General features: G+C 36.7%; 1 protein-coding gene across 2 annotated transcripts in view; it reads right to left on the bottom strand.

Annotated features, from left to right (window-relative positions):
* LOC112160890 (MAM domain-containing glycosylphosphatidylinositol anchor protein 1) overlaps window positions 1-13,666 on the bottom strand; it is a 189,944-nt gene that overhangs the window by 105,672 nt on the left and 70,606 nt on the right. For both annotated transcript variants that reach the window (XM_036210939.1, XM_024295756.2), the window contains one exon: window positions 2,976-3,150. In XM_036210939.1, coding sequence (XP_036066832.1) covers window positions 2,976-3,150 — 175 coding nt within the window. The remainder of the gene's footprint in view (window positions 1-2,975; window positions 3,151-13,666) is intronic.

Here is a 13,666-nt window from a genome sequence, read left to right as displayed (position 1 = left end):
ATATATATATATATATATATATATATATATATATATATATATATATATTAAACGCAAATACGCAGTGAAAAACTGTATGTGCAACTGTAGTCTAAATGATCAATTTATGATGGAATTGCTCCATAAAATAATATTCATATATAACAGGGTGAAACATAAAATAGTATTAACCAAGATGGTTTCGACAGAGGTGATCTAAAGATTTTCAGCTTTACAAACAAGTATCTTTGGGCGCCCCAACTAGGAATGTTAAATTATCATGTTAATCGCAATTAATTAATTACAGATTAATTCATGATTTTTTTTTTTTTTAATGCCGTTAATCTCCATTTTTTATCTGTAACTATTTTTGCATTGTCAAATGTAAAAGACAATGATCCAACTGTTTACTTGCATGAACAATTTATTTTCTGAAAACTTATTTTTACATTGCTCTCAGTGCAGGTTTCAGTGTCTCTGTACGCATCTTTAATGTGCAACTTTGGAGTTCCTTCCACAACTAACTCTAACAAATACAAAACCGGAGCTATTATCCATTACGTAAGGAAAACATCCCAATGAGGTGTTTGTTATCACAAATTAATGAGGTAGGCGGACGGCTAATCACAGACACTAAACTGTGGACTTCAGTATATGTATTATGGTATTAATAAGAAGTTTGCTGTAAATATTGCTTTGATTGCTCAGAAAAGTGCACCTACTGTTTCACTGTGTAAAATTACAGCACTCTGGAACTGATGTTTTGCTCTCTTTTTTATGTATTTTTTTTTATTGTTTGAGATTGAAAATAATACTCCTTGGTGACGTAAAAAGTGGACGTCTGTTATATTAGGAAAACTTCAAAATGCTACTAAATATCTCAATATGAGGCTTTTTGCAGCATATAATAGGTCAATTTTTAAAATAGATTTATTACAGGTCATGACTAATTAATCACACAAACAAATGAATCTCATAATATCAATAGTTCCTACAAATATCAGATATTTTCCTTGTTTTTATTTATTTATTTATTTTTTTTTGGGAGAGTTCTCTGGTGTCTATATCCTTACAGAAACTTTTCATTTTGATATAAAAACAGTAAGCAACATCACTCCCCACAATGTCCAAAAGCTATTGACAATAAACCTTTAATCAGAGGAATTAAAAGACCCTTTTTCAGCATAACTTTAAATAAAACAGGAAATAATCTGATTATGTGAATTTAAATTAATCCCCAGCACAGTCGCCACAAAAATAAATCTTGTTTCCATCTTTTTTTTTTTCCTTGGGCTAATTGCTCTATCATTCCAGGCTAAAGACACTCTTTTAGAGAAGCGTGGCTTTTCGACACTGGATCTAGCACCACACGGCCAAAAAGGAATTGAACAAGCATTGACCGTCAGAGCTGCTTAACTTCACACAGCTCCTGTCACAACTACACTCACAATGAAACCTGTTTACCAAGCAGGCCCCCTGCAATTACCATCTCCCCAGTAGTGGCCAAACTAATCCCAGAGGAGAACTAACTCTATCTAAAGAAGGGGGAGTGGGTTTAATGAGAGTGGGAGAGAGAGCCGTATTAAGAGGCTGAGGCAGGGTAGAGGCTAAGTGATGAATCTCAAAGGGACAAGAAAGGAGCAAGTTTGTGTGCATGTGTGTGTTTGTTAGGGCTAAAAAAGGAAGTTGTTGTGCTGCATTTAAACCATAAAGAAAGATGAGTTTGACAATGAAAGAAAGGTAATGAGTGTCAAGAGTTACAAGGACCTTGGGAAACCACCTTTTTTTATGATTCTATAAATCCACCATTAACACGATTGGATCAATGAAGAGGGGAATTATTTACTCAATAATCAGAGGATGGGGATTTTAGTGCACAAGGATTCAAATAAAAGCACATAGCTGGATTGATGTGTTGAGTGTGTGGTTGTATGTGAATGGAGCTGTCAAGACCTGACTCCTGACTCACAGGGACAGTGGGGCAGTGATACAAGCAGCAGCATAGGACCCCTACAACACAAAACTGTTTCTCAGCTGTAAAATGGTGCACAATGTGGGCGGAGTCTAATTTATTGAGACAGAAAAAACAAAAAAAAGCTTTTAATTTTTTGCATTAATTAAAACAGCAAAAAATATTCAATAACAAGGTGAGTCTTATTCTTTCCACCTTGTCAAGTATACAGCGTATAATTTGTCTACAGTCAATTCTGGAATTGTGAATCTCAACGACAAATGTTGACACTGCTGTAGGTTAAAAACTCCTCAGTGTGGAGTGCCTCTCTGGTAAATTGCTGGTTCCGGTCCAAGACAAAAGTGCCTTTTAATATAATCTTGTTTTGTTTCACAATATGAGAGCGACAGCTCTAGAGAAGCAGACAAAAGGAAGTCAAGGAGGCTTAAAATGTCAGGTTAATGTCTTATTTACTCCTTAATTTGTGATTTACAGGCATTTTTATTTTAAGTGCCTTATACGACTCCAGAAAAGTACTAGGGATATATGATGCCACTTAATTAGTTAAATAAATGATGAAATTGATTAGCTGAGAACAGGTGAGTTAGGGAGCCTGTGCTGCCTGGACTAACTATTATGAAATCCGATTATTTTCCACAGACTTCACTTTTTCCAAAGAGTATCTGACAGAAGGTTCTTTTCCTTCTTTCAACCCTCTCATGTAAAATATTAAAAGGTGTTGTATTAACACAAAGACTGAACTGATCCTTTGAAAACTTTTTTCTACGGTATTTTCATCAAATAAATCCATATGATCCTAATCGTCCCCATCAAGCTTTTAATCCTTTCCACCATGATATATCAGATACTCTTGGAAGCCATTCCCACCTGAAATATCTTCATCCATCCAATCGGTTTTCACCTTTTAATCTTCGATATCTGTCCATTCTGCTTCTATCTAACAGTGGGAATGGCTGCAGTGAACGTCAGCTGTGGTTTCAAAGGAAGGAGCATTTTCTGCTTCTCGGCCTCCCTGCCCACTTACACTGCACATCTACGCGGATGGACTTGATGGCAGCCACCCCCACCCCGTTGTCGGCTTTGCAGTAGTAGCGGCCGCCCTGCACTCTCTGGATGCCCTCGATCCGCAGTGTTTCGTTGTAGATGGACGTTTCCTGGAACTTGTCTGAAGCACTGCCAGCCGTCTTTGTCCACCTTACCTAAACAGAAGAAGAGAGAAGTCAAAAATGTTTAAGTGAAAATTTCTTGAATGACACCATGCTTAAGTGTTCTCTTTTTCCTCAGATGGCATGTGTCTATGGTTTAGAGATGCTGTGCTTTTTTGTGTCTGTTTCAAGTCTTTTCCTTCCATAGTTGCAAAATGCATAAGACTTCAAAGCTTGAGTGTCTTTCTGCTGGAGATCCATTTTCTTTAAATAAAAAAAAGTACTGAAATAAGGACTTCTCCTTCTGCAAAACAAAATTTACCCTTAAAAAGAACAAAGTCAATCCATAAACTCAACAAAAAATATATATTTAGGAACAGTCAATAGAGAACAAAGTGCCAAAAAATGGTTCATCTTTTATTTAATCACTTCCAAAATAAAAAAAAAATGTATTTATCTCAACTAAAATCATCCTCCTAGCTTTAAAATATAATATGACACACACATTATCTTATAGGTTGTAAATAAAAGGCAAAAAACAAGTTTATGGGAAGAACTTAAGGCTCATAGTTACTTAAATAGTTTATTCTAAACCTAAGATGACATGCATGTATATCATAAGTCAGGTACATAAGTGCTTGTTGAAAGATAAAAAGCCTGTTAATTGAATCAGGAGGCAAAAAAAGATAAAGACAACACATTAGTGAGTCTTAAAATGATGTAGAGAGTTATTAAATTGTCAAACAGATACAATTCATTAATAGAGTTGCTGTGATAAAAGCAGTCTGATTTATGTGACAGTAAGTACTGTACTGCAGTGTTCCTGCCACTCAGACCAGGGAGATTTTTGACACAGGCTTCTTCACGCTTATCTCATCAAGCTGTGTGCAAGCTGCACAGCATCAATCAACCATTAAAGACACGAACATACACACTTTGGATAAACATATGAAAGGCTGTACACTGGAATGCTGGTCTGTTTTCGTGTACCATTCTCTGCATGACTCTTGTGTGTACTCTATTAATCCCTATTAACCCCTATGTCTCTTATCAACATCAACAAGACTATCAACAACGCCCCTCCGAGGAGGTCACAGAGGATAATAGGGAAACACTGCAGATAACATTTGTGAGCGTCCAAAAGTTTGAGTGTTTTTACGCACGTTGCTGGATGTGTACACAGTATCAGTGCAAACACTTTTTTTTTTTCCTGAATGCATTTGATGGTGTGTGTTGATCAGAGAGCAGGTTGAATGGATTAGCGGATTATCAGTGCTTGTGTATATGCTCTCTGTCTGTTTATTCAGATCTGTTTGAGGGAAGGATTTGGAAGAGGCACCCTGCCATTGATCAAACCAGCCAAGGTGAGCAATGAACTGAGCCCTGTCTCTTTACGCTTTATTGACTCCAGTTTATATCCGTGTGTGCGTGTGAATATGGATGTGAGAGGGTGTGTTAAACCCTACGAGGGGGTATATAAGAGCAACAGTTATTCAACCTATTAGAGTTGAAACAAATTAAGCACAGTTCCTATTTTTACAAAATGGGGATAAAAAAGCACTATAATAATATTTGGAACAGTGGATTTGAGATAAAAGAAGGAATGGGGAATAAAAAAAAATCATATGATTCGTTTCACTTAGTAAAATATGAGCAATTTGTCATCCTGAAATGATAATATGAGTAAGGATCAAGTTATGTAAGATTAAAACATGAGAATAAAGGAAAAAGCTGGATGAAAAGAACAACCCTGAATGTGAAGAAAACAGCAGTTTGTTGTTTTTCTTTTCTTTTTAGGTTGTAAGAACAACAGAAAATGAGAGGGAATAATATATGCGGCATCCCTGGGAGCCGAGTGACGACGGGGAAAGAGTGCAGCACAGTAGGAGTTGCTCCACCGGGGTGGCAGATGAAGCCAAATAGTGAGAGGCGATATGGTGAATAAAGGGTGGATTGTGAGCAATGCAGATGACAGCCAGGCGGCAGAGGAACCTTTATCTCACTGTGACACAAGGAGCTTAATACTGTCACCTGCGCTCCCTTTCTCTGACCTCCTTCACTCTCCCTCCACACGTCCCTCCTCGCTGAACCACTGACGCTGCTTTCTTTTTCTCTGCTCAGGTCTTGGCAGACTGAATATCTCTGTCAGATGTTTTTTCTGTCCCTCAGTCTATCTTTTTTTTTGGCTTAATTTTTTTTTTTTTTTTTTTTTCAAAAACCAAGAAAAGCAAACACTTGCAGATGAAGGCACATTTGTTGAGTAAGACACTTTGCAGATAACAGCCCTTCTGTCTGTGTTGGGGATGTAAAGCACAAGGGGGGCTACATGTCTCTAGAGATCCAGCCTGACTTGAAACGTAGCAAAGTTTTTTTCTTTTTGTGCAACTGGGAAAGTGCATGCTGTCTAGGAAACAGGTATTACAACAAGAGATGGGAAAGAGTTCAGAAAAAAAAGAGTATGCCACTCCTCATTAGAGTATTGCAAGACTAAGTTAGTGAACATTTTACCAACAAACTGCTGCTGTGTTTTCGTGAGAGCTGAGGAGGGCTATTAGCCCCAATTTAAACTGTGGCTATTTGCAGAAAAATGGCCAAAGCTTTTGTATTAGTGCTTGGTCAAAATAATTGCCAATTTTGATTTTAGTTTGATTCTCAAACAGTACATTACTGCGTCTGCACTCTCAGACCCACAACAGTGAATGCATCATCTCCAAATTGCATTGCATTTCAAGTGATTACATGGGCGAATTACCGGTAAGGCAAAGCCTTAAGTACCCTTCAGTAACCGAAGATTTCAAAGCTGTGATGCACAAGTTTCAACATTTCAACCTAGAAAAGCAAGTTCAAATTGTTCAGTGGAACTCGGGTCTTTCCATTTCGTGCTGTATTCTTCTCTAGTTTCTGTTCTGTTTTGATGATTTTCCTTTGGTTAACACTGGCCTCTTTTTTTACTGTAACAAATCAAGGCTAATGTGTCATTTCAGAAAGTTTTAATTAACTTTTCAGAGCAAAGTTTCATAATCACATTTAGGTGACTTTATTACCTGTACAGAGATGCTTATTTTGCAGTAGAAATTCGTATCAAATGAACTACAAAACTCAGTGGTGTGTGTTTTCTCCCTCATAATAAAAGGACATATTCCCCAAATTTCATCCTTCACTACTTTCTTACTCCACCAAACTTTCATTGTAAGATAATTATTTAAGTCCCATTAATGGTTCAATTTGTCTTTCTCACAAGCTGCAATGCGATCACCATTAATGTTTCAATTTCATGCTGTTTTTTTTGTTTGTTTTTTGTTTTTGACCAAAAAATAACAATGTACAAATTTGGGTTTTTGACATAAACAATGATGTCCATCACTTTGAAACCACTTCCATCACTTAAAATTGCATTTGAGATTTTAAGGCATGTAGTGATTTGACATTTCTTTAACTTTAAAATATATATATAAAAAAAAAATAAAAAAAATATTTTATTTTAGACCCATTTTCACAGGATGAAGAAAAAAATAACATGCTTTTTTAATTTATTTTCTTTTTACAATGAAAACCTACCCAAGGATTAGCTTAAAAAAAATACATGGGGTAAAAACTATTTTATAATATATATCCTTTACTACTGCAGATTTTAAGTGTCTTTCTATAAGATGCATTTTCTTAACACACATTTCTTATAACTTTTTAACCTTTAATATGGCAAGAAAAAAAATGCTATGCATAGAATTTTACCAAGCATAAAGTATAAAAAAGTAACTTTGTTTGACGTCACTGCAAACAATGCCTTGCCTGCAGGGCGTTCTACTCTTCTGCTGTACAGCAGCTGTCTGATGTGTTTGAATCCTTTGTAGTGCATCTTACAAAACTGCCCAGAACTGTCTTCTACAATTTTGCTAACTCTTTTCTTGATGTAATGCCAGCAGAGTTTACGATACAGTGCCTTATCCATCCAGCTGGCACACTTACCATGAGTAGGATTAAGATGGTAATCCTGTTATCATGGAATTTTTCTTGGCATGGATGCAGACCGCACAGAACACACACACACACTCTCACATCTGAGATATACACGAGTGCATAAGCTCAATAAAAGAACAACATAGTGGCTGACAGTGGAGGCTTGAAGTGATAAATACCCTGTGAAATGATCCTCCCGCTTGACTTTGGAAATGATGACTACATTGGTTACGTTACATTGCATCGGTGTGACAATGCATGGATGAAATCGCAGTCTAGCATGAGACAACGAGCACGCCGCTGCTGGAATATATCTGCTTAAATAAGGTGTCAGCATCAGAGAAGAATAAAAAATACATAAAAATAAAAAGAGTGTCTTGTATGAGTAATGCATTGCCTTTTCAGTAGCTCAAATGACTGCTATCAAAAATGCTAGAATACAACCCAAAGTGCAGGAAAATGGGCTTGTGAGGGAAACAAAACTTTCATAAATAAACTTCTGACATGACAGCATGTACTAAACTTGCACTTGACGAAGCTTTGAACAAAGAGGGGGAGTTAAAGTGTGACAAACATGACCTGACAAAGCTGAACTAAAAACCAAACCATTGAATATACTGAGAATGGTTGACTTAACTGAAGACAACAAAGGAAACCAGGTGAGACTGTGGTGGGGAGGGTGCAAACAAAACCACAAGAATCAAAGACAAACACAAGTTAAATAAAAATAAAAAAAAATCAGACCTAAGGGTACAGTCTACTTTTTCTATTTACTTCCGATAGTAAGGAAAAGTTCACCTGTAAAACAATTGTTTGTTACATTATTTTTTTCTAGGAATATAGGTATGTATTTATTGCCAAATGCTATTATAAGAACATGAGGTAAATATAAAATGTGCTTTGGCTTCAACACATCTCATTTGTTCTATCAAGAGTCTGTCAGAAATAAATAGACTCAAAAGAGGATTTGCTGATCTAATTCTTCACATTTATTGAACACAAAACATTTCTAATTTATCCAGCAGGAAAACAAAGATCTTCTAAGTTTGCTACCAAAATAGACATCACTTATTTCCTCCTAAAATCAAAGTAGATTAAAAGAACTTTATAAAATATGGAAACACATAAAATGGCAGATTTAGAAAGTGATCAGAACGTTAGAAGCTGTGGAAAAACATTGTTTATAATAAAGTCCCATACACTTTAAAGTTCCCAATTATCCAAGCATGGGATAATTTTGCACAGAAACAATAAAGGATGAATTAAATTTGAGTGGTTGTTTACTGAAGAGGATTATATTGAATTACAAACAGCAGGGAAAAAAAATAGTGTTTTACACACGTCAAAAGTAAAATAAAGAATACATTCTATTGGTTTCTTAACCCTTAAACACCTGAGGTGTCACCAGTGACCTTCAAACACAAATATATTTATCATAATGTAACTTTTCAATTGTTAACACAATCAACATAATTCTAGCACATTCTGAAGGAAAATAGCGGCTGCCGCTTTTTTCCTTCAGAATGTGCTAGAATTATGTTGATTGTGTTAACAATTGAAAAGTTACAGTAAATCAAAGAACTTAAACATTGGAGCTCCGGTGTTAAAGGGTTAAATTTAAATATGATACATCATTTTAATATTTAGCTTTAAACCAATATGAAACCATACAAATCTTTTTCCCTTGATTTTTCTTTTCTGTTTTACAGTTGATGATATTTCCTGTTACTTTGTGAACACATACATACAGCTATTCAGACCCTTCCTTTAACACTGTTAGCTGCAGCGAGGGGCCAGCCTAAAGTACACAGTGTTTCTATGGCAGCAGACACTTCCCACAAGCAGTTTTCTATCCAGACATGCCAGCTGCACTAAAGCAGTCTTGTTTTTTAAAAACTTATCTCTAAATTTGGTTAAATTTGACATTGTTGCAACAGGACAGAAACATGTGGTCGTATCATTCTGTTTTTATCTATCTGTGTCAATAAAAGTATGCAGAAGTTGTATTTTATGTAAATCTTTAAAATAAAAAAAGCTCAGAGTTTGACCATGGTATAACCACTTATTGTGAGCTTTTTTTTTACATTTTAAGTGTCATTGCAAGCAGAACGACAAATAAAACTTTGGTTTTGTTCTTTTTGTCTGTTTTACTTTCTGTTTTTTACATTCACAAAATGACAACATGAGTGCAATGTGTCTTAAGAGCCTACAAATGGCAAAATAATACCAGATTTACAAAAAAAACTCATCACAAAGTAACAGAGGCTCCTCTAATTCTCTCTCTGAATGCCAAGTTTGCAAGGCTGAGAGTTTCTGCTATTGACACTCCAGGTTTTGAAGAACAAGGGTTTTAGTGCAAGTTAACTGTGATGTGATCAGAAGAAAAAAAAAATATCTATTACATTTTTTTTTAATCCAAGGCAGTACAAATCCCCAAAAAATGTTTCCAAAGAAATTGCAGTTTAGTATTAGGTGAAGGTGATTATTTACTGATTATTTACAGTATGTATTTGAACCACAATACAAGAACAATAGTTTCCTTTCAATGTTTTTTCTTTCATTTGTAAGAGGAAAAAGCAGCTATTGTAACTCTTTTAGTATTGAATACAAAAACAAACAATGCAGAAAAAAAGTAGTTTCTCTCCAATAAAACCAAGTTTTCCAGATGATCCTATTGTGATAGAATCCTTAAGGTCACATGAAGAAAAATCTAACTTATTGAAAATTAAGCTTTCGGGAAAAAAATTAAAATTGAAAAATGAAGAAAATTGATTTTTTTTAATGTGATTGTTAGAATAAAATTTAATCCGTCCACAACTCACTTTTTCATGCCCAACCTTTCAGCTAGAAGAAATAACCATGCTTTGACAAAGTAAATCTTTCTAGATTTGGACACAATTTATTTTTGTGTGTGTGTGTTAGGACCTAAGAGTTTGTATTATCACAATTACATTTTTATTTACTCTCACAGCGTTAACCACTACCTTTGAACTAAAACTTATCGGACTTATCAGTGTCCCACACACAGTTTACATTCAGAGACACTTAGACAATTCAACTTCTGGAGCATTTTGCACTGCACATTTTCCAGAACTGTACAGTTAAAGTTGGTTTGCTAATCCTCCGTTCTCAACTCCTTGTATCTGTTCAGAGATTGTTACACGTCAGCTTCTCTTTAGCAAGTTTTCATACATTTAGCTCTTTCATAACTTTTAGATGTGTGTTTTATGACACAGTCTACATCTATCCTCTCACATACGATGTCTGTAGGCGAACACCGGTTGATTTTATCTAATTCATTCTGAAGCAGTTCCTCTGGAGGTTGTCAAGGGAGAATCATCAAAGCAAGTCAAAAGCTGCTCATTTCTTCAGGTTTTCCTTTTTTGTCTTTAGAAATTATTTCTTACAGTCAGATTTTTATGTCAACACAAGTTGGTTTTTTGAGACCATCTTTTTTTTAGTAAGTTCAAACAACATTAACTAATCATCTAAGATGTTTTTTTTTTCTTCAAACTTGTGCTTATGAGAAACTTTTGCTTTCAGCCTCCACTTTTGGCAGTCTCCCCATCCACTGCGTCCAGCAGTGACCTTGTTTGCATTTGGGTTTTGTTCCCGTTGAGTGCCTGCAGAGCCTCGTGCTGCCACCCGATCAGCCCTGCTCTCATCCTCACTATCGATCGCCCTCCACATCACCCTCAAGGACGGAAATCCAAAACCAGCATTCCAGACCACAGCCCCCATCTCCCTCCCTCAAGCCCCCTCTCTTCCCCACATCTTTTTTTTTGCTTTGGCTTACCATTTTTTCCCACCAATGGCATTCTCCACTTTTCTCTTGTACAGAAACCCTATCACATGTACACACTTGTGCAGGTCTCACAAGCCTCAAGGTTGCAATGACCAGAAGCTCCATGAATAAATAATAAGGAGGTAGGAATCACTTTCAGAAAAAGCATTTACTCCCCAATTGTGTTCTTGAAGAAGACATTTGTGTGTGCGCGTGCACTCTCCATGAGTGTGTAACTGAAGAAAGATTTATGAGAGAGGGTACAGTGTTTTGTTAAATAAAATGCCTGCTGCTCCAGGACTTAGCTTAAGCTACAGGCACTGGGGAGTGACCATCATGGTCAAAATGTCTGTTTTGCATCATTACAAAATCATTCATTTTCTTCTTTTTTTCTGTCTTTCACAGTGTTTCCATTGCCTGAGTGTGGAGATCCAGCATCAAATCAGTCTAAAAGAGAAGTTTGGTCAATTGTTTGGAAGGGAGCCTGTGTGTGGTTTTATATTAGCATGTGGCTCTGTGATGGACTGTCCAGAATGTGATCTTTATTCACTGGAATACAGATGGGATTGGGTCCAGCCAGTCTAATGATCTAAGATCAAGAAAAGGGGATGGATGGATGGATGGACAGACAGACGGTCACTTTTTAGGCACACCTGTCCAACTGCTTGTTGACACAAATTTCCAATTTCCAATCAGCCTGGTTTGTAGGAGCAGCTTAATGCATTTAGGCATGCAGACTTGTTCAAGACCAACAGCTGAAGTTCAAACCGAGCATTAGAATGTGGAAGAAAGATGATTGAAGTGACTTTAAACATGTCGTTTGTGCCAGATGGGCTGATCTAAGTATTTCTGAAACTGCTGATCTACTGGGATTTTCTCTCACAGTCATCTCTAGGGTTTGCGGAGAATGGTGAGAAAAATGGACAATATCCATTAAAAACAGCAGTTCTGTAGGTGAATATGTCTTGTTGATGCCACAGGTCAGAGGATAATGACCAGAATTGTTCAACAGAGATGATTATGCAGAAAATCCTCTCTGAACAAACAGGTCCAACAAGGAGGCAGATGGAATCCAGCAGCAGCAGAACACTCTGGGTGTCACTCCTGCCAGTTAAGAATAGGAAACTGAGGCAACAATTCGCACAGACTCACCAGAAGTGGACAATAGAAGATAGGAAAGACGTTGTCTGGGCTGATGAGTCTGAATTTTTGCTCCAACATTCGGAAAGTAGGGTCAAAATTTTGGTCTAAAACATGAAAGGATGAATCCATCTTGCCTTGTATCAAAACTTCAGGCTGGTAGTGGTGAATGGTGTGGGAGATATTTTCTTGGCACACTTTGGGCTCCTTAGTACCAATTAAGCATGGGTTGAACGCCCCGGCCTACCTGAGTATTGCTGATCATGTCAATCCCTTTATGACCACAGACTACCACCCTCTGATGCTACTTCCAGCAGGACAACAAACCATATCATAAAACTGGAATCGTGTCAGACTGATTTGTTGAACATGACAATGAGTTCACTGGACTTAAATGACCCAATAGATCACCTTTGGGATGTGATGGAACTGGAGATCGGCATCATGGATGTGCAGCAGACAAATCTGCAGCAACTGTGTGATGCTATCATGTCAACATGAACCAAACTCGTAGAGGAATGTGTCCAGTACCTTGTTGAATCTATGCTATGAAAGATTAAAGCAGTTCAAAGGTCAAAAGGAAGTCTAACCAGGTATAAGCAAGTTAAATAAATATTTCCCATGTATATTCCATTTTTCCAGTCTTTAAGTTGTTAGTGTTTGGAATATTTTGTCTCTTTATAGCTTTTTGTCTTGTATATTTTTTTGATAACGAGATGTAATTTTTGACCATATTTGAGACGTGTAGAACCTTTGGGGTAAACTTTGCTGTGCCACAGATCAGCTGTTGTCTCTGACTCATTTTAGTTTTATTACTTAGAAGAGTATAAAGCTTGGATAAATCTTGGATTTGACTTATCCAAGGTAAAGCCGCTGTTTTACAAGTTGGCTCACCAAAAACTGCACAAAATGTTCCTTGTGAGACAAGCTAACAGAGATGGAAATCTCCTCTCATCACTTCACGACTATAGGGCACTGATTCACTTTTTTTTTTTTTTTTTACAGCTGCTTGCATTCCAAAAGGCAACATAGTACTAAAGTCTTCAGCAGTAATGCGTTTTGACTGAAAATGTAGAGAAAGTCAGTGTCAATCAGAACTCATGCATCGTATTCCTGTGATCTTAAATAGACCCATTAGAATGTGGGACACGAGCAGCTCCCCCCACAGCCAGAAACCAGGGACAGATAAAAGACTTTGCTGCTCTCAAACAGCTCATCTGTTCAATAAAATATGGAGCTCTAAAGTTTTTAAAAGACTCTGTGAGGTTTGCCTCACAGTGGGTATGTTTATCAATAAATGTATAAAAATGTCATTAACACAAATTTGTTGGTGTATTCTTTCTTTTACAAGGGAGAGCAATATGAGCGCTTTCATGCTGGAATGGAGTACATCCATAAATAATAACAAAACCGCCAGAACACTTGAGTAACTTGCATTTCTGCCAACACCCAGAAGCCAGAACAAACTTTCTCGTGGAGGGTTGGAATGAAATAGACTTTACAAATGGTTCAGCTGTGATTCTCTTCTTCTTTTTCACTTTATAGAATTAGAAGTGTGGTTCCAAAACAAGATGAAGAGTGGCGTGGAGACATGTTGGCAAACCACAGTGAGGAAACCTCTGAAATAGGATTCTTTTTATAGGCAACATGCATACTTGACAATGTTGTCATTTGCTCTTAAATCTGCTT

This window comes from Oryzias melastigma, linkage group LG3, assembly GCF_002922805.2.
Source record: "Oryzias melastigma strain HK-1 linkage group LG3, ASM292280v2, whole genome shotgun sequence".
In the NCBI taxonomy this organism is placed as follows: Eukaryota; Metazoa; Chordata; class Actinopteri; order Beloniformes; family Adrianichthyidae; genus Oryzias; species Oryzias melastigma.
The sequence above is the reverse complement of the archived record's forward strand: the minus strand, read 5'-3'. Positions and strand labels throughout refer to the sequence as shown.